This window comes from Tiliqua scincoides, chromosome 6 (assembly GCF_035046505.1).
Source record: "Tiliqua scincoides isolate rTilSci1 chromosome 6, rTilSci1.hap2, whole genome shotgun sequence".
Lineage (NCBI taxonomy): Eukaryota > Metazoa > Chordata > Lepidosauria > Squamata > Scincidae > Tiliqua > Tiliqua scincoides.
The window spans coordinates 13352696-13374735 of NC_089826.1; the positions used below are offsets into that span (position 1 = coordinate 13352696).

The 22040-nt window shown below is 45.3% G+C and overlaps 1 protein-coding gene across 4 annotated transcripts in view; it reads right to left on the reverse strand.

The window, feature by feature from the left end:
• FAM13A (family with sequence similarity 13 member A) overlaps positions 1 to 22040 on the reverse strand; it is a 147036-nt gene that overhangs the window by 58711 nt on the left and 66285 nt on the right. For 2 of the 4 annotated variants that reach the window (XM_066632118.1, XM_066632117.1), the window contains exon 1: positions 11688 to 11941. In XM_066632118.1, the coding sequence (XP_066488215.1) occupies positions 11688 to 11716 (29 nt within the window). In that variant the 5' untranslated portion in view covers positions 11717 to 11941. Of the gene's footprint in view, positions 1 to 2595; positions 2604 to 3632; positions 3679 to 11687; positions 11942 to 12132; positions 12199 to 22040 lie in introns of those variants that run through there. The other 2 variants (XM_066632116.1, XM_066632119.1) reach the window with 2 other exon arrangements.

A 22040-nucleotide genomic window follows, 5' to 3' on the forward strand; every position in this document is an offset into this window, starting at 1 on the left:
ATGAAGGTCTTACAATAGCTCAAGGCCTATAAAAGTCCTTGCACAAAGCAAGGCTAGCCTTTCCTTCACTGCCATTGCTGCATCACAAACGTGAAACAGCAAGCAGTGGAGGGAACACTTGTCCCACAGCTCATGCAAGAGGTCAAACAGTCATCTTCACACTGAGAGCAGTTGCGTCAGGCCAGCATGGGCTCCAGCAAGTCTTCGGAGGGCCAGATGCTCATTGGAGACTGGGGGCTCCCTACGGGCCGGATTGTGAGTCCCTGAGGGCCGTAAGTGGCCCCTGGGCCGGGGTTTGGGCACCCCTGTTCCAGAGCAACAGCAAAATCAACAATGCTTGTGTGTCCCCCTCTTTGCAGAAACACTCATAATATCTTGTGCCTCAAAGGCGAATGATCCTGACTGTCTCTAAAAGCCTTCGGAGAGCAGAAGGGGTCAGAGCCCCTGCACCAAGGCAAATGTTTGCAAACCGACTTGCCGCAGGAGCCCTGTCCCTAGAAGTTTAAAAGAGAAAGAAAGGTTGCTTTGTAGGCCGTATCAATGCCATCAAATATTTGCGTCCTTAAAAATAGCTCAGCAAATCAAAACAATTGATAACACTTAATGGTGCTCTGCTATAACCTTAGATAAAAGAACTCTGCAGAAAAACAACTCCCAGAGCCTTGTCAGCCTGCTGCAGTCAAACTGACAAAGAGCACCTTAAAGACTAACAGATTTATGGTGGCGTAAGGACTACAGCCCAGATACGTGAAATACTATCCTCAGGGCCAAACCAGACACGCCATTAATCATGGCAATGGCCCCTGCTTGGCTTTTTTTCCAACTAGAAATAGCAGATGTGGGGGGGTGGGGTGGGAAGGCGGGGCACATGAGATCAGGACTGCAGCAAGGGAATAATTAATCCTTTCCCTTCGGGCCACAGTCCTGGCGCAAACGTACACTCCACCCCATCTCCATGCTATTTGTCTTAGGAGCTTGCCAAGGGTAGCTTCCCTCCTGGGACAAACAGCAGCTACATGTGCAATTTTTGTGGGGATCAGCCATGGGGGGAAAATAAAAAAAACAAACCCATAGTTACAGAGAGAAAAAACTATAAATAGTGGGGTTCTATGGCCATAAACTTCAGTCTGGCCTGCCCATGAAGGAGAATGAGGTGGTAAAAGGGACAGCACCAGATCAGACTGCAGGTGAGTGATTTCTGTTTTGGATACTGCTTCAGGTAAAAACCTCCCTGCAAGAGAAAGCTAGCACAGCAGGGGGAAATCTTGTGTCTAATCCCATTATCAACTGTGCTGGTTTTCTATTTGCAGGTCATTTTTCACATAAGGAAATATTTGATGTGATCTACCCACCTGTAGAGTGAAATGGTACAACTTGTTCTAGAACTTTGTTCTGCTGCATGTTTAGATCACTCTTTCCATCCAAGTGGCTGGGGCTATTTGTGGTCCCAGAGTAAGGAACACAGAGATAGCTGGTGGAAGAAGTGAGGTAAGGACCAAGGAAATAACACTGTATCTATCTGCCCACGGAGGATAACAACTTCATCCCATATGATGGGTTTATAACACAATAAATTGGTTAATCCTTAAAGTACCACCAGACGCTTTGTTGGCTTTGCTGCAGAAAAACAGGGGCATTCACTTCCATTTAACAGACAACATGTTAGTTTTGGCTTAACCAGATTGCAAACTTTACAATGCTTGAGCCAATTTTCTCCTTATCATTTAGGGTCAGTTTGGGAAATCAACCTCTTGGGAAACAGAGAGCCTTTCTTGGCTAGTTCAGAAAGGGAGCATTTTCTGAATTAGATTAGGATATCTGGCAGGAGAGGATTTTAGCTGGTCAAAAGTGATGCCTTATAACCAGTGAAAAGATTGTTGAAAGTGAGGTTACATGACCCTTTGTTATTTATACCTTATATAGTTATGTATCAGGGAGGATTTCTGCCCCCTAGCAGACAGAATAACCTGATCCAATGCTTTCCAAAAGTCTGTTTCCATGATGGAGGTTAGCAATTGGCCTGCTGTACCGCTACCATGCTACTGTCAACCTAGAGGCATAACACAAGTGGTGTGTGGAGTAACAGAACTTGCCAGCATGTTAATTTAAGGGTGAGGGTCAAGACACAGGCCCACAAACTTTTATTTTCCTCCAGGAAAACGAGTCTACAACCCCAACAGATCTGCTCTGGTTCTCACCTTACCCATTTCACCAGTCTCTTCCCCCAACCTGTTGATTGACCTTACCTTGGGCTCAGATGTAATGCAACCTGTGGCTGGAAAAGGTACCAAAAGTAACTGGGAGCCTCCAAGCAAGGCTATTGTAACTTTATGGTCCCTGCTAATCTCCAAGTGAGTGGTTTCACATGGCTTAGCTATCCAGGTCAGCGATTTCTGGGTCACAAAATGTTCACCTGATAAAAATCAGAGCCCAGTTATTCAATAATTGAAGACGTCACTCTCTTGAACTGATTTCCATTATTATCAGTAAGATTTGCACAGTATCCTAATTAAAAATAAATACTGTATCTGATGACAGCTGCAATTGTCCTGGATGGATAAGACAGAAAATGGGTCAGGACAAGGTGTAGGGAACGATGGGAGCTGAACGTCAGCCAAGGCTGCACCCTTCCTTTGAATTCAACAGTAGCACGCAATACAGGCCAAACATAAGTTAAGTTGCATAATTAGAGCATAAGCATTAGGTTACTAAGCAACTGCAATTATTCCCTGCAGGCCTGTTTCTGAAAATTTGGTTATATGTCAAGAGACTATGGGCCCAATCCTATCCCATTTTCCAGTGCCGGTGCAGCTGTGCCAATGGGGCATGCACTGCATCTTGTGGTGGGGCAGCAGTCACAGAGGCCTCCTTAAGATATGGGAATATTTGTTCCTTTACCTTGGGGCTGCATTGCTACTGCACCGGTGCTGGAAAATTGGATAGGATTGGACCCTACGTCTACAATACTTTAGCAGGAAACTTAATATTTTTCTTTCTCCTCCAGAAAAGGAAGTAAACCTTCCATCTTAGGAACTCCATATCTCAGATCTGGGTGCAAGGAGCATGCCTTCACGATGAACAATCTGCAGAAGATGCAGTTGTACTCTTCAATGAACAGAACATGATGGTGTCATTTTCTTGCACTAAGTAGAGCATTTTACAGAGACACCCCCAAAAGCTTATGGAGCTCAGCGGCAGAGCGCGTGTTTTGCACATGGAAGGTCCTAGTTTTGCAAACTAGGAAAGACCCCTATATGAAACCCTCAAAAGACACTGCCAGTCAGTAGACTATACTGAGAAAGACTGACCATTGGTTTGATTTAGTATAAGACAGTTCATAGCTACGTTACCAGGCTACACATTTTTCAACAGCTTGCATGTCTTTATAGACCTGTGTTAGTCATATGGGGTATCTCAAGGCCTTAAAGAAACTAGCCAACTAACCTCTTCCAATTTATTAAAAACAAAATGTTGGCCATCTGCAAGGGATTTTACTTGCCACAGATGACCAGGTGATGGTTGTTTTCAGGGCTGCATCAGGTTTAGCACCAAAAGTACGCTTTGTTGTTGGCAACCTTCAGTCTCGAAAGACTATGGTATCGCGCTCTGAATGGTGGTTCTGGAACAGTGACTAGTGTGGCTGAAAAGGCCGATTCGGGAGTGACAATCCCTTCCACACTGGGAGCAAGTGCAGTCTGTCCCTGGTCTGTCTCCCTGGCTGTGGGCCTTCCTTCCTTGCCTCTTTGCCTCAGTCTGTTGGCCAAGTGTCTCTTCAAACTGGGAAAGGCCATGCTGCACAGCCTGCCTCCAAGCAGGCCGCTCAGAGGCCAGGGTTTCCCACCTGTTGAGGTCCACTCCTAAGGCCTTCAAATCCCTCTTGCAGCTATGGTCTACCTATAGGGCGCTTTCCTTGCACGAGTTCTCCATAGAGGAGATCCTTTGGGATCCAGCCATCATCCATTCTCACGACATGACCGAGCCAACGCAGAGCTTTGCTAAAAGGGGAAGCATTTGGCTCAATGTGATGACAGCTACCGCTAAAGCAGCCCAATAGAACAAGGCTTCTGCTTACCCCAGTTGGCCTGGAATCCCAGATTCCTCAAAATCTGGGTTCTTTGCTTGTTCCAGTTTACAGCATCAGATCAGCTGTACTCGATGGCAAAAAGCAACAACAAATCCCACTCTCAGATATAAAGCTTTCTTTTTATCTTTTAAACGTTTAAATCCTGCACACAGGCAGCTTAAATCTCACCCAATTTAATTAAACTGTGTAGGACTGCAGCCTCTGGGACCTCTGCTGCAATTTGTTCAAATAAAGGTGAACTGCACTTGAGGGACAAAGCATACCTCAGGACTGTTGGCGAGACCTGCTAGTAGAAAGCAGGTTCCCACATTCAAATGATTCTGTATCACTTTGCACTCCTTTTGAAGTCAACTTGGAAAAACATTCAAATTTTCAACAAAGTGGAAAGTGTGACCTATGGATTCAGCTTTAGGCAGAGAGCCTCAGCGCAGTGGCAACGTTAGGGTTTGTTTCACCCGGTGTGCCAGCGCATCACCTCCATGTTGGACCTCTTCCATACAGTGGGCCTGGGTGGTGGGCATGGCTGCATCTGCTGTTTTTTTGGCCATACCTTTTGATAGAATAGAGATGCTTCAAATCTGTTTGTTTAATTGCATTCTGCTGTAAATTAGACATTGAATGGTATATAACGTGATGGTATTATTCCTACAAACTGTGATTTTAGAGAGTTTGGTCACTAGTTGTGTCACCCCCCCCCCCCCAGGATATCACCTTACTAACACCTTATTGGTTCCATGATGTGTCATAACAACATCTCATTGACTCTTCAAACAATCAGTCTCATTGGTTTGTTCTGAATTAAGGAAATATACTTTTTTGTTACATAATACACTGTTTTCTGGTTTTTTGGCCATAATATTTGACAGAATGGAGAGAATTCACTCTGGTTTTGTTCACTGTATTCTACTGTAAATTATGTGTCAAATGGTATATATAACATGATGGTATTAATACTACAAACCGCAGTTTTAGCGATATTGATCACTAGTGGTGTCACCCCCCCCATACGCCACTGCCTCACCATGGTATAGCTGGAGTGCCAGAATAGGACCTGGAAGATCCAGGTTAACTCCCACTCAACTCTAAAGGTTATTTGATGACCTTGGGCCAGTCACTATCTCTTAGTCCAATCTACCTCACAAGATTGTTATAGGAGGGTAATATGAGATATTACAAGGGTAATATGAGAGGTGGGAAGAACCATGTGCGCAACCCTGGGGTTCTTGGAGGAAAGGCAGGGTAAATTATAATAAATAAAAATGAATAATATGGTGGTGTCAAACCTAAACAATTTCTTGCAAACAGTGAAAAGCTGTAGTCCACTTTACAAATGTCTGACAGCCCAATCCAATGCATGTCTACTCAGAAGTAAGTCTCATTAAAGTCAATGGGGCTTACTCCCAGGAAAGTGTGGATAGAATTGGGCTGCGAGTTCATTACTGCACAACTGCAAAATATTTCAGAGGTATCTGAACGAAAGGAAAAGTCCAAAGTGTCACTATTATTATCTCATTAGGTTTATCTAGAAGGTGCATATATAAACAAGCACTCACTGGTCCCACTTGAAAACATGTGACTGTAGTAAAAATGGAGTAGTAACTGCCTTTACTCCTAAGCTGATTATATTCCTCAAGCAGGGAGGGCAATTAAAAAGCTGAAGGGAGATTATGTTTCAGTTAATATCTTCAATGGCTGGTGCACAGATCGGAATTTGGCTACATTACCAATATATTTATTGTCAAATTGGGCCAATAAGCCTCCTAGATTATCTTGCTTGTCTACTTAACTATTTGCAGGTGATCATAAAAAAGTCTACTTGGGCACGTACGCAGCGTAGTCATGTTTGCAAGCTGAGTATCCGGTCTCTGTCACCCAGCAGCATATTTCTGTACTCTACTGGGAGTTACAGCCCCATGTCATTTCACTGGAACAAGCTTGCAGTACAACATAAAGCATGCATTTAAAGAACCACCTCCATGCCCCTTAAAATAGTTGTTGGCATCCTTCAGTCTCGGAAGACTGTGGTATCGCGCTCTGAATGGTGGTTCTGGAACAGAGTGTCCTCTCCAGTGCGCAAAGCCTGGGTAAAGTAGATATGGAGGATAGACTGTTTCCCATGCAGCAAATTCCCCCTCTCCACGTCGCTGAAATGGTTCAATGGAAAGGCAGAAGCCAATACGGTTGGTTCCAGCGGCGTCGCAGGAGTTGCCAGAACGTGACTGTGTTCAGCCATGAACTGCCTCAGGGACTCCGGCTCTGGATTTTGCCTCAAGGTTGACTCCTGAAGCTTTTTCTATAACTGGATGTAGCCACAAGGCAGTGGAGGTTTGGGATCAGAGTTTTCCTTCTCTCAGATGAGCTGCCTTCCCAGGCTAACGAGTCCCATCTACCCGGTGGCTGTTTAGTCACCTCTTACCACAAGTACAGCCAAACTGAGAGCCTATTCTTATCCTCCAGCCCCCAGGGGTTAAAATAGTATATTAAGTTATTTTAGCAGGTTATTTACTATGCATACTATTTCCAAAACAGTAGCTGTGTAGGTCAGGTGCAGCAAAAAGAGGAGGGAACATCCTATGGCAACTTAGAGACCAAGACCTTTACTCTGGCATAAGTTTTTGTAGGCTACAGTTTATGCTACAACACATGTGTTAATGCACACAAGTTTGACATAAAGACAGTTATGTTGTTTACAGAGATATATGCTAAAATGCTGAAAGGTTAGTGCACTGCTAATGAAATCTATGTAGATATGTTAGCAATTCCCCTTCAGCAGCGTCACATGGGGGTGCGGTGGGCACTGGCATTCCTTGGGGAGGGGCAAGTGCCCCCAGGTGGCACAGGCGGGGATGGCACGCCACCGTCCCCTCCCCTTGCAGCACTCCCACCTGTAGCACGCACTCTGCAGAGAAGGGTGGGCTGCCTTCGAAGCAGTGGGGAAAAGCAACCAGGTTTTGCATAGGTCTGAGTGTCACCCCCTCCTTTTTCCCCACTTTTTTAAAAGGGGAAGAAGGAGGGGGTGCTCCAGAGCGGCATGGAGCTTTTCCCCACCGCCCCAAGCTGCCCGCCCTCCTTCTCCGCTTTAAAAACAAAGCAGAGAAGGAGGGTGGGTGACTCGCAGTAGAGAGGCAAGGCTCTGAGAGTGGCTGTGCCATCCAGTCACCCACCTGCCTTTTCTGGAGCGACATGATTATGTCATTATATCACCTCCAAACTTCTAGAACGCTGAGCTTCTCCAGGTAAGCGTCTCACCAGGTAGCACCCACCTTAGGGATGCCTCTGTTTTTGTTCCCTTCATAAAGCAGTTCTTTCACTCTTTCTGCAATCAGTTAACGTTTACACCTTAACCTTCACTCCCACTTCTTCTCTAGCAAAACGCATGCTCTCCTTCCTGTTCATCTCATTTATCTTGTAAGCCCTCTGAGGAAGCACAGCATCTCATCTCATTCTTATTTAGTGCCAACACTAGGCAAATATCAGATAACAGTTGTAACATCATGAATGTTTTAAGCATTCACTCACTGAACATTCATTCAATGTTTTAAGCACTCCGTCTCACACGTCCAAACTACTGTGCATACTGAGCCTTCAGGGCCCTTTAAATGTTACGTACAATCCTATGGAAGTCATTTTTCCATGGAGCTGCTGCAAGGTTTTAAAAGCCTGCAGCTACACAGAGATGAGGGACATTGTGTGAATCCTTTCCACTACACTTTCCCTTCAATGATCATATTGGAAAGACTCTGTGTTAATTTGACGGTAAAGATTCAAGTGATTGGCTCTGTCCATATAGCTGCTGGACATGTGATCACAACACCATGGAAGAAACACATGGAAAAGTAGCTCACATGGTACTAACCGTAATATTAAAGGACACCCCAATTACACTGCAGTTCTTTAGATGTACACATTTTGACTCTGTTGATATGTAATGCGAAACCTTGGTTTAGCACTATCCAAACAAGCTTAAGGAATCATTGCACTCTAGTACATGAGAATGAGAGAACCAACTACAACATCCTGTTATATACAGACTAAGGGTCCGATCCAAACTGGGCCTTGGGCCGGTGCATGTCCCTTGAGCTGACCCAAGGCTGGTGCAAAAGTGCCATAAAGCACTTTTGCGATGACCTAAGTGGGGTTAGGCTGGCACACGGACTTGTGCCGGCCTCCGCATACCGCTGCAGGCTCCGGGAACCAGGTAGGTTGCATCAGCAGAGCTCAGCTGACGCAGTGGTCTGCGGGGCCATGGGGAGAGCTGGGAGGGGGCGGGGAGGAGGCGCTTTGGGGTGGGAGAGGGGAGCGATGGGTGTTTCCAGGGATGGGTGGACAGAGAGCAGGAGGCAGGGCCAGGATCCGGCATTTATGCTAAAACCTAACCTAGGCGGTCTGGGGCTGTCCCAGACTGCTTGGATTTGTGCGACTACTTGAGGTGGCGCAGATCCAAGTAGTCCCATTGGGGCTGCTGTGGCTTTACCCAGGGTAAGGGGAAGCAATTCCCCTTGCCCTGGGCTGAGCCGCTTGCAGCCCCAATCCTGCCTTGGATGCAGCCTGTCTGCTCCAGAGGAGGTTTGGATTGCACCCTTCGGGAACTCCAGTTCACTAACTAACTATGGTTAGAACAAGTCAGGACCTCAAAACAAAATCAAATCATGGTCTCATACCTTGGTTTGTTCTAATGATAGTTACTATATCTATTTTTAGAATATTTATAACCAGCCTCTCCCCTTATAAAACAAGGCATTTGAGGTAGTTAGCAAGCTATTAAACTCCTTGACATCATATGCAACAGTGAGCTATGATATGCTCTAAAACTAAGGCAGAAACTCTAGGTAGGTAAAAACCAATGTCCTGAAAGCCTGAACAGACCCTGAAACACTGACACAATGTGCAACACATTCCATATTCTGTGTGCAGTACGTGTTCAATGGCAGATGCACTGCACTGACACATTCTTTAACAATGGTACTCACTGTTAAATAATAATAATAATAATAGATTTTCCCTCTAAAATACAGTAGCTGTTGGCACCATAAAAGTGCCATAAGCCATTTCTGTCCAATGTTGCATATACACAACAGGGACCAACTGTGTACACCTGTGGGCCGGGCAAAAATGGGTTAATTCTACAGCCCCCGGGATCTGTCATGGGCCCATGCATGTGATGCACTGTGTATGACCACAGTATGATTAGTCAAGGCTGGTAACAACAAGAATTACATTTCCTAAGGAACAACAAAATTCACCATATAAGCTGTTCATCTGATGGCCGCCCAGCACTCAGGCAGTCGCACAGCATCCTCTACCCGGTGCTGTGCCCACTGCCAGCTGCTGCTGGCCTGGTACTGGCACTCCCTCCTCCCACACGTTTACGACACCTAGCGCAGGAGCTGGAGCTCTGTGCTGGCACTAAGGGAGTACAGGACTGGGCCCTTAGGAAGATGATGAAGAAGCATTCAATCGTGTGAGTTTCTACTTGTGATCAGCAGTGATTTGTCCAGACACAAGTATATCCACACATCTGCAGTTTGGGCCTAGGTCAAGCAGGGGGAAACTATGTCTACCATAAGTCTGAACACCTTTGGAACCCACCATAGCCTAGTTCAGTTCAAATATGCCTCCTCTTAAAAATGAGCTACAGTCCAAGGATCTAACCTGTTTATGAAATAGCAACACTGATTTTTTTTTTAAGTATTTGTTCAAAATAAAAACAAGACCGATTCTCATCACATCACCATTTCCAAGTCAATCTCAAAGTTATGTATATTAATAAAACTTAGGGCCAAGTCCAGATAGCTTGATGGAAGAATTCTGATTTTCCCCAAGGCACTTATTTACTCAAGAACTTATTTTCAGTAGCCTGGATGGCTCAAATGAGAGCTGTGAATCGGCCTTGTTCTGTTAGCAGCTGCAATGCTCTCCATCCCCCAGAGATTACAAGAAAGCCATGAACCAGAACCATTCCATGAAAAATTAGAGCAGAAGTCTCTACAATAAAAGACAGAACTCTCTTCTCTCACGATACTACAAAACAGAATTATTTTATGCGGTGGGGCAGAATTCGCTGTTATATTCAGCGGTTCGCTAATGAAAGCATTCAGAGAAGACGTCCCGACAACGAGTTTTAATGCTTTTATACTCTAAGCAAAACAAAAATCCCTGAAGGACCAGAAAAGTTATTGAAGCGGCAGCATTAACACCCAGATTGTAATCCTTTTATTTTCTATATTCAGTTTGATGTGAACCATGTTTACAATATTAAGTTTTTTTTTCTTTCTAGGAAACCAAAAAAGGCCTTGCAAACTATTTTGATTGAAGTTAACGCTTAGAAAAAGTATTTATATATCTGATTTTAGCACACTTGCTTCTTTTCATTTTTAAAAAGTCAGCTTCAAAACAGATCAACATATTCTATTTTGACACAATCACACTCCTGTCACTCACTCACTCACTCACTCACTCACTGATGATGGACCTGAATTAAGGAGACAGAAGCATCTCTCCATCTGCCCTGAGGCAAGTTTGAAAAGAGACAGTCACTGGGAAAAATCTGCAGAGTAATATTTCAGAGCAGCCGGGCACTTCTATGCTTCTCTTCTGCTTTCAATATAACAGTGTAACACCACAACACAATGAATGTGCTTTGTGACAACTCAGTCTGAAACATGTCTAGTAGGCAGATCAATCCCATTGAATTATAAAGAAACTACTTACAAGTGAGTGTATCTGACGGCGCAAGCCTATGCATCTTTACAAAGGAGTAAATCTTCTGTGTGAGGAGAGGACACAAATATAATATAGAGCATACTTGCATACCATACTAAATCCCCCCTTGATCAGCAGATACCACCACCACCATCCAAACTCTGCTACTCATAAAAAGAAGGGCTTGCTCCAATGTGACACTATGGCTGCAATCCTAAACATGCATTTACAAGGAAGTAAATCCCACTGATCACAGTGGGCCTTACTTCTGAAGAGATGCACCTAGGACTGTACTGCAGAGTTGCATACTGTAAAGCCTTGCCTATGACAACTCTATACCTAAATCTGGATACTTCAAATGTTCAGAAATTCTACATAAGCAAGTAAAAATAGCCAAGCTGCATTTTGTACCGAGCTTATTAAGAACTAGAGACTTGAAACACGTGCCATTTAGGAAAGGAAAAACACACACATACTATTAACATTTTAAAACCTCACCTATAAATGGATGTAGATAAATACACCATAAACTAAACAACATTTAAAACCATAAAATATATACAGTAGAGGCCATGCATAACCAGCATACTTGCTTTCCGCTTCCCATTCTTCACACATCTCCCCCCCCCCCCCCGCACACACAATAGGTCTTGTTTTTTTAAGACCATAAAACATACAGTGCTCAAGGATGGCATTATTTCTCCCCTATGGCAAATATGTCCCAACATTACTTTGAAAGGAAACCGGAGGGAAAATATTAGGTGGATTGGCACAGCAGAAGAACAGGCAGCTCCACTGACATTCCTAGTCTTGCTCGGATTCCTGAATGTCATCATAATTAAAAAAAATAATATTAATAAAAGTCTCACCCTTACACACACAGACACAGACTTTGGTTTACCTTTGCAGAGGCAAGATTTCACAAGCCATTCCTGAAAGTTCGCTCCGCACTCTCCCAGTATAGATTGTTCTGCAGCAAAGAGGCTTCTAGGAGGAGCCCAGTGCCAGTCTCAAAAAAATGTGCTGCCTGCAGAGAGCCCTGCACCAGGCTGGCTTCTCTCCTTGCCTGATCAGGCTTCCCAGGGAGAAGGCTTGCAGCTGCCAGCCACGCTTGCAACTTCTGCCTCTCCCTCCTTGCAAGCAGTGCTTGTTTACTGCCCGTGGAGGAGCAGAAGCGACTGCTGGACTGCTCCAGCTCGCCCGGGGTTTCCCTTCTCACTCTCTCTGCTGTTTGTTTTTGGCACCATCCCACTCGCTTTGACCTTTTGTTCCCAGGGAAGCAGCTGGAGCCTCCAAGCCAATCAGAAAGAGCAGCAAGTGACAACCGGTTCAGTCTGTGCACTCACCTCCTCCTCCTCCTCTGCAGGCTGCCCAGCCCGGGTAACTTGAAACTTTCCCCCAGCCATGCCTTATCCCCTCCTAACCAGGAAAAGGGCAAAGCAGCCAATAGGCGGCGGCTGCACAGCCAGAGAGGCAGGCCGGATCTTGGCATGATGCAAGGGCTCCTGAGACTTCGCAGAGAGCGTTCCCCTGGGAAAGCCTGCTACGTGCTTCTTCCTCCCTGCATGATGCGGACACTGATTAGATTTCATGTGGCTTTGCAACATCCCTCGTCTCGACATCACGTCCAGCACGTCGCTGGAGGAAACCAGGCTCAGACACCCTTTGTGGGTGCTTCCCAGTGGAGTCACTGGGGGGGGTTGTGCAGGCGTTGGCCACACCGGGTGACATGCATGGGGGTGTGTGACACTACTAGCCAAAAATTTTAAAATCTTAGAATTTTCAAATAATACCATCATGTTACATATCATCCGATGTGTAATTTCATGAAGAATGCAATGAAATAAACCGCACTGAAATATTTCTGTTCTAGTAAAAGTTATAGCAAAAAGAAAAAGTGGGGGCAGGTGCATCACCATGCCCACCACCCAGGGTGTTGCCCCCCCCACTGCATGGGAGGAGGTCCATCATGGGGGCGACACGCTGGCCTCCCACACCTGGTGCTGCAAACCTTATTGAAGCCACTGGTGCTTCCCCCTCTCTCAGACCCCCTTTGCCTTGCTCTTGTGTAACAGTTGCTCCTGGACTGTCGGTATCTAGCTTTACCAAAACAAAAGTCCAAACCAGCCAACAGTCCATTTGAAAACAGCAAAATTAAATTAGCAGGGAAAGCAGACAAAATAACAAATTTTCACTATAGAACAAGACTGCTTATTAAACAGGCAGCCAAGCATCATCCAACTGGTCAATAACAATCCTTTGAAACCTTCCACTCCCCCCCCACCTGACATACAGTCAGGCTGCAATCCTATGCATTTTATTTGGCAGTAAATCTCATGGAATTCAGTGATCTTCTCATCCAGAGGGCTAAGCTCTATCCAGCAAAATACCCATTTATCACCCATTATGGATAAACTAAAAAAATGCAATAAGCCAGCTGAAAAAGACTAGCAAGTGCAGCCTTTGGAGACTGCTACCACCCACATAGAATCTGTCCTGTCTATATCAGGTTTCTCCATGGCTGTCCACCGTACCACTTCACATGGGCCACCTACTGGAAGTATCCCTGGAAGTTACATCATCACCAGTTACTTCCAGGTTGGGAGGCCCAATGTGACACTACAAACACCGGTAAGAGGCTCAGAGCAGACAGGAGGGCTTTTTCGAACATGCAAGATGTGCACAGTGGAGATCTGTCCACTTCCACTGCTGTTGGTTGTGCTTGTGTTGCTTGTCTCGCTTCCAGGTGGCAGATGTACCTACAAGTACAACTCCTTGCCACAGGATGTGGTGATGGCGTCTAGCCTAGACGCCTTTAAAAGGGGATTGGACAAGTTTCTGGAGGAAAAATCCATTATGGGGTACAAGCCATGATGTGTATGCGCAACCTCCTGATTTTAGAAATGGGTTATGTCAGAATGCCAGATGCAAGGGTAGGCACCAGGATGAGGTCTCTTGTTATCTGGTGTGCTCCTTGGGGCATTTGGTGGGCCGCTGTGAGATACAGGAAGCTGGACTAGATGGGCCTATGGCCTGATCCAGTGGGGCTGTTCTTATGTTCTTAAGTACCACCAGACACCAGTTCAACTACCACCAATGGTACCCATACAACTGATTGAGATACACTGGTCTATATTGATCTCTGGCAACATTATATTTTTGTTAAACTGATCACAAGTGTCAATTTCACTCTGTACAGAAATTACTATAGATGATTCTCAGTGCAGTCATTAGCTGGGAACCCACGACTCAAGGTTTGCTTTTTTTCTTTTTCATTATGGGGATGCTTTTATGATGTTTCAAAACTATTTACAGTACATTTTGCATTGTTTCAAGCTGGTCATGGTTTGTTGGTTTTGCTTGATGCAACCATGTCAGAGAAATGCGTCACAGAGTGTCTTTGGGAGCCCAAACAATATTATCTTTAGCTATTCCATTTTTTTAATCCGGTGAGGCTTATTTACTTAATGCATGGTGCTTTCCCTAGAGTGAAAAGACAGGCTACAGATTGCTGGATGGGGTTGCATTCCCCTTAAGCCATTTCTGCCCAACATTGCATATACACAACAGGAATCAAATGTGTACACATGTGGGCTAGGCAGAAATGGGTTAAGGGAATTCTCCACCTTGTGTCAGCTGTAGACCAGGTTTCTTTTGCCCAGCTTTGGCTGGTGTGCCAGCTGAGTCCCGTCTTGAGTCAGCCAGACCTGATTATGGTTACATTGTCTTTTGGATTTCTGTTACCTGCTCTAGATGCTGTCGCCTCTGAAGATCACTTAGAAACTTTATCTAAGACAGATTGCTGCTGGCTGGCCTGAGGCATGGTGAGGGCATTATACCTCTGTTCTATCAACTATTTTGTTTGCTGGTATGTTCCCAAAGTGTAATTGTAGGTGCTGGTTTTGACCTTTAAAGCCCTATATCACTTGGAATGAAAGTACTTCACAGCAATATCCAGGTTATCAAACTCCTTGCCCTTGGAAATAAGCCTGGCTCTATCACTTGCAGTGTTCCAATGGTGTCTGAAAACATTTGTTCTGCTTAGCCTTTAATTCTATGTGGATCTGTTTCATCTCCTCCTGGTTACACTGTTTTGTTCTAGTGCTGTATACTATTCAATGTGTTGCCTTTTTCTGCTTTTTGTCAATTGCCATTTTTTAACTTTATTTTACTTTTTTAATACGTTCTGAATCACCTGGAGCATCTCCATTGTGGGAGCTGAAAGGCAAGACACAAGGCAAGACACTTCCTTCCCCTTGACTTAAGAATGGCTCCCTCTCTTGAGACCTTTCGGTAAGGCCTGAAGACCCTTCTGTTTAAACAAGCCTTCTGAGTCTCGGCCTTTTTAACATCTTTTTTAACATCTTTTAATATTTTTTACAGGCCTGATTCTTTTATCATTTGTTGCTGCTCTATGCTCTTTTTACCTATTTTTTATCTGACTGCTGTTTTTATGACGTGTGTTAATATGTTTTTATTTGTTTTAAATTATGTTTTTTAATCTGTTGTAAGCCGCCTTGAGTCCCTTCGGGGAGAAAGGCGGGGTAAAAATAAAGTTGTTGTTGTTGTTATTTAAAAACATTAAAAAATTAGGTATCAATAGAAGGGAGACAACGGGGGAGAGAGGAGATGGGATGGGTTAAACATGGGAAGCATACAGAGTTGGAAAGGCGCTGCAAGGCCATCTAGGAAAATCCTCTCTAGAGCATCTCCAAAAGCTGCCCGTCAAACCTTGCCCAAGGACCTCCAGTGAGGGAGAACTTGCCCCTTCCCTCGCAAATTGGTTCCGTTGTCGAACTGCTCTTACTAGTGCAAATTACTTCTTGGTATCCAGCCAGAATTTCCCCTCCTAGCTTAGGCCTGTTAGATCTTGTTCCACACTCTCTGAGCCAGCAGATAACAAATCTTTGCCCTCTTCCACATGACAGTCCTTTAATGACATGACATGTGTAGCTTTTGAAGAACGCTCCCATGTCCCCCTACAGCAGTCTACAGGCTAAACATACGGACAGCCCAATCCTATCTTTGGTGGGGCTGCTGGGTACAGCAGCGCCAAAATGGCGACCACTGTATCCAGTGTCACTGCCAAGGCTGCTGGGGTCTCCTTGGGGAAAGGGGACTTTCATCTCCTCCTCCCCGAGCCCCACAATGGGACTTCTCGAGTCTGCACCAGCTACTTTGCCATTGCAGACATGAGAACCTCTGTGCCGGGCTTTTCAGTCCAATACAGAGGATAGGATCAGACGGAGCAGAGCTCCACTGATCCCATCCCCCTCCTGGGCTTGTTCCTCCCCCCACCTTGCTCTCCCCCACCCCAGAACACCTCCCTCACTCCAGCTTACCTCTGGGTGATGCAATGTGCCTCTGGGTGCTCCTGGCACCCACGCTCCCTCCTCACAGTGGTTTATGGCACATTTACGACACCCAGCACCAGAGCTCAGTGCCAGCACTAGGGCTGGATTGAAATGGGTCCAAAGTTCCCTCAAACTTTCCTCATAACATTTGTCCTCAAAGCACCTCATAGCAGGGGTCCTCTCAGCACCTGTGACCATTCACATTGATCTTTTCTGAACCTCTGAACCTGCTCTAGCTTGGCTACATCCTGGATCTCCTTGAGATATATGCTATCAATGAATATTTTAGAGCTCCAGTCTGGTGTGGTGTTTCAAATACTGGACTAGGCCAATGTTTGTCAACGTTCGCCCTCCACCACACCACTTCACATGGTCCACCTATTCAAAGTACCATCAGAAGTAACTAGCAATGACATCATTGCCGGTTACTTCTGGTTTGGGAGGCCAGATGGGATATGACAAACACCAGTAAGAGGTTCAAGATGGACAGAAGGGCTTTTTGAACATGAAAAAGCATGTTTTGGAGCTCTGCCTGCTGAGCCAAGCCTCCTACCACGTTTGTTGTGTCATGTTCCTGGTCTCACTGCCAAGCGGCAGGTGTCCAGGGGTCCCTTGAGTACCAAACGGACACCACCTCAAGTACCACTAGTTGATAAACACTGGACTAAGCAGATGTGGATTCAGATTCCCACCTGGGCATGAAGCTTACTGGATGACCTTGGGCTGGCTGCTATTGCTTCATCTAACCACACAGGGTTGTGAGGATACAATGGGGCCTTTGTAGGCTTCCCTGAGACCCTTGGAGAACCTTGGACTGAAATGTAATTAATACAAGTAATTGTTTTGGGGTAATCTATAGCCAGCGCCATTCAAGCTATCTGCTTTCAGCACTGCTCTGAAGGCAGACCTGATGAATTAAACATAAGCAGGCCTGCTCCTTTTGAGAACCAAATGACCTCACCAAAGGGCTGCCAAGGATCAGATACGGAAGCTTAAAATTTGCTCCTCCTGGGCTTGCCCAGCAGGGAAGGGAAACACATCCATTTAAAACATAAACAATGAACTGCCATGCAGTTGTGGTCACAGGAGGAGATGGTGTGAAATGGAGGTACATAAAAGAGGCGGATAAATTACAAAGCGTATTGGCCGCTAAGCTGTTTGTTTAATGCTCCTTACTAATAACAGAACTGCAGAGAAAGGGACCTCTGCAAAGGAAAGTCCATAGTGGTTTTTTTTTTAAAACACTGGCTGACTGCAGCTGCTTCTCTCACTGCTCCTCATCCCCACTTTCTGCTTTTGGATGTTGTGGAGTTAGATGCCTCCAAGCAAATAACTGCTCAATGTGCTGTTCAAAGTTTGCCAAGTGCCCTTACTTCTTGCCCATGTGTAGCACATCTGTAGTGTAGAGCAAGGGTGCCCAAACCCCGGCCCTGGGGCCACATGCGGCCCTCGAGGCCTCTCAATGCGGCCCTCAGGGAGCCTCCAGTCTCCAATGAGCCTCTGGCCCTCCAGAGATTTGTTGGAGCCCGCACTGGCCCGATGCATCTGCTCTCAGCGTGAGGGCGACTGTTTGACCTCTCGCATGAGCTGTGGGATGAGGGCTCCCTCCACTTCTTGCTGTTTCACGTCTGTGATGCAGCAGTGGCAGCAAAGGAAAGGCCAGCCTTGCTTTGTGCAAGGCCTTTTATAGGCCTTCATTCATTCATATAAGGTTGTCTTTAATATATTCATTTATGTAAACTTATGTAAATTTATTCAAATTTAAAATGTAAATTAATTTTTTTTCCCCGGCCCCCAACACAGTGTCAGAGAGCTGCTGTGGCCTTCCTGCCAAAAACTTTGGACATCCCTGGTGTAGAGTGTGATGGAAATACAACTCCCATGTACTGCAGAATCCTTAATAGCATCTGTTGGAAAATTCAGAATTCTGTGCAGGCTTGGTCCACTCTGCACTCTCAAGATAATTCCATGAAGGTAAAAGACGGTCCAGTTTGTGCTTGTACTTGTCCAGCCCAAGTAAATGCTGGTGACAGATTGTAGGGGACTTGGGGCAAAGTCTTACACTGAGCTCCACCGCTCAGCCCAAAAGTGCATTGAGTACTACCACTGCCACCAGTAACTGAGGGGTTCTGGGATTGGTCCAGTCAGGTTGGCTATCTGACTAATGAGGACCCTTGACCAGTGTTCAACCAGACTGACCTCTGTCTTTGCCCCAGTAGCTGCGGGTACAGTCTGAAATGTGTCAAGCACCCAGTGAGGCTTATCTAATTATGTCTCCTACAGTCCAGTGAGGCTATCACAAAGCTGCAGATTTTGAGGCTTCCACATCTAGGCCAGCTTCTCTTGACCAGCATCCCCTGTTTTGCTTAATACCCAGTCTGACAAAGAGTTCTAGAGAACTCTAAAGCTTACTCACTACTTTGCCACATTTTAGTTGGCCCTAATAAAGGCATACCCTCCTGTAGGCTTTGGATCAACTAGAAATCAGAGATACACATCATATAGGCAACTGAAGTGCATATGCCCATATCACATAGTTACGTAATTTCTAACCCTGGCAAACTTTGAACTCTCCCAACTTAGGAAGCTGCTCTGGTAAGACAGGATGCGAACATTTATTTTTCTTTATTGCACAAGCCTCAGCATATCTGGAATGAGCCAGTTATCAGATTTTACAGAAAACGGGTTCATGTAAAGAAGAGAAATGGAATTTTCCATTCAATAAAAAACATAGCACTGAAATTTTATCTGCAGGCTATTCCTACTCTTCCATCTCAAAACAATGAGGAATAGGATATTTTTAAACCATTGTTACAGTGACCTGCAAGCCACTGTGGCTCTGAGCAGGTCTAACTTGCCCTAAGCTCAGAGCTTCCATGGAGGCTCTAGGCAATGACGTCATCACAGCCAGGAGCTGGTGCTGGTTCATAAAAGGGGCTGCCAAGTAGGGGATGGGGAGGACATGAGCAGAGGAGACAGGAGAGATGGAGTAAGACAGCTGACCAGGAAAGCGGACACAGCATGAGGAGGGAGAGGGTAAAGAGCGGGGAAAGAAGTTGGAGTGGAGCAAGGGTAGGGGGAAGCCAGCTGGGGAAGGCTAAAGTGGTTGAAGACATTGGAAAGGACTGCAGGGCAGAAGGGGGAAAACTTGGAGAAGGAGGGGGGTGGGAGAAGAGTCAGAGAGAGAAGAGAAAAAACAGCCAACCAGCCATGGAAGGAACTGGAGTGGGGCTGAGTCCTACAGGCTGCATAGACCCCAAAGGGACTCCCCTGTGCACAGAAAACACTCTGAGAGGACCATACAGAGGGAGTAGAAGATTTGGGGGCTACAGTGGTCTGCCTGGTCAACTGGAATATAAGGTTCCTTCACACACGCCCACCCCCAGTCCTTCTGGGCCCACAGCATTTCTACCTGAGATATCTCTTCCAAGCTCCCCACTATGAACTTTTGCCAAGAGGAAGAAGGAAGACTAGAAGATGGAACAACTAACTGTTTGTGATTTTCCCCACTAGGGGCTATGTCCCAAGTTAGCATTAAAGAAAAGGAAGACTGCATTCAGGCACTGATTGCCTGTAATTTTGGGACCAGTGCCAACCCAAAAATGACCTGCCTGTTGGAATGAGGGGGAAGCCAGGGCACATGCTACCCATGGAAGGCAGTTGTTAATTATATTTATGTTCTTTTACACCACAAGGCTAAACATTCACAGGTAGATTCATTGCAGATTGTGAAACTATCTCCTTTCCTTTTAATGTTCTTTCTAGGTTTATCCGCATACAAAGTCTCTTATAGATGCTTTCTACATCTTAAGAACATCAGAACAGCCCCACTGGATCAGGCCATAGGCCCATCTAGTCCAGCTTCCTGTATCTCACAGCGGCCCACCAAATACCCCAGGGAGCACATCAGATAACAAGAGACCTCATCCTGGTGCCCTCCCTTAGCATTCTGACATAGCCCATTTCTAAAAGCAGGAGGTTGCACGTACACATCAAGGCTTGTAACTCATAAAGGATTTTTCCTCCAGAAACTTGTCCAATCCCCTTTTAAAGGCATCTAGGCCAGATGCCATCACCACATCCTGTGGCAAGGAGTTCCACAGACCGACCACACGCTGAGTAAAGAAATATTTTCTTTTGTCTGTTTTAACTCTCCCAACACTCAATTTTAGTGGATGTTCCCTGGTTCTGGTGTTATGTTATCTTCCAAATGGGTAAAGCCTGAATAAAATACGCAAACAGCAAATTTGTCAGCCACTTTGCAACAATACCTCAGAAGTGATTATTATTTAAGAAATACCCTTCAGATAGGAAAACTTCCATGGTTTTTATATTCATGAATCTGTGGAGGAGGTGAAACAGTGCCCTAGACCAGTGGTTCTCAACCTGTGGGTTGGGATTCACTGGTGGGTCCTGTCCTGATTTTTGGTAATGGAAGGGTAATGGAAAGATCAGATAACTAATTATCTCAAGCCCTGGGGCTATTAAAAAAAATCAGATACCGTAGGTGCTAATTATCCACCATGAACTCAGCTCCTGCAGTTTGCAAGCATGTGTAAATATAGGAAAATGTATCACTCGGCTCTCCAAGACACTGAGAAATAATGAATTGCCAGAGATCTCATGAGAGTTTGTGTGATTCAAAATAGTAGTTCTCTGGAGAACTTGTAAGGCTGCTGGTCGCCACGGTGCTTCAGTGAGTTCACTGCGGCACCAGCACAGTGCACAGTTTGGGAGCCACTGAGCTATGGTCCCAAACAGGATCATTTGCTTTCATGAGAAGTAGTTTTCCAATGTTTTTAACTATATGTTGTGAGCTGCCTTAATATAGTAAGGTGGGATACAATTTTCTAAAATTAAAAAAAAAATGTAGGTGCAAAAGCATTTGATGAAACTTCTGTAAAATTTCTGACTGGTGTAATTTGTACATTTAAAATCTGCTTTGGAAAGAACTGAATTTAAAAAAAAAATGTTGCTTATAATGCTCTCCACGCCAATAAACTGTACTTCTGTCTTACCCTCCCAGATATATTGGGAAAGGCTGTAGCAATGATGCAGGATTTCTACCAATTCAAACAACAGTGTCGCAATAGTTGGGAGAGACAGTGTCCCATATCTACTTGCCCAGAAGCAATCATTACACATCTTGAGGCAAGTAGGTCAATAGTTACTAGAGTTGCTCTCATCTCTGTTGTTCTAATACAGGGGTGTCCAAAGTTTTTGGCAGGAGGGCCACATCATCTCTCTGACACTGTGTCGGGGGTCAGGGAAAAAAATAATTAATTTACATTTAAAATTTGAATAAATTTACATAAGTTTACATAAATGAATATATTAAAGATGCACTTATATGAATGACTGAAGTTCTTGAAATAGCTCAAGGCCTGTAAAAGGCCTTGCACAAAGCAAGACTGGCCTTTCCTTTGCTGCTGCTACTGCATCACAGATGTGAAACAGCAAGCAGTGGAGGAAGCCCTCATCCCACAGCTCATGCGAGAGGTCAAACAGTCGCCCTCACGCTGAGAGCAGATGCGTCGGGCCAGTGCAGGCTCCAACAAATCTCTGGAGGGCCAGAGGCTCATTGGAGACTGGGGGCTCCCTGAGGGCCGCACTGAGAGGCCTCGAGGGCCGCAAGTGGCCCCAGGGCCAGGGTTTGGGCACCCCTGTTCTAACAGATAATGCAGGATGAAAATTAAACCTCTTTAATTAAGAAACAATGGCCTGAACAAATTCCATTTAAGCATGTTCTGTACCATGGACTGCTATGGAGACTGGCTCAAATAGGATACTAATACGATCTATCTATCGCAAACAGAATACTCTCTAAGACTTTAGAGCTGGGATTTTCAGCCACTTTGCCACAACACATTGGTGTACTGCAAATGGTAGGCAGGTGTGCT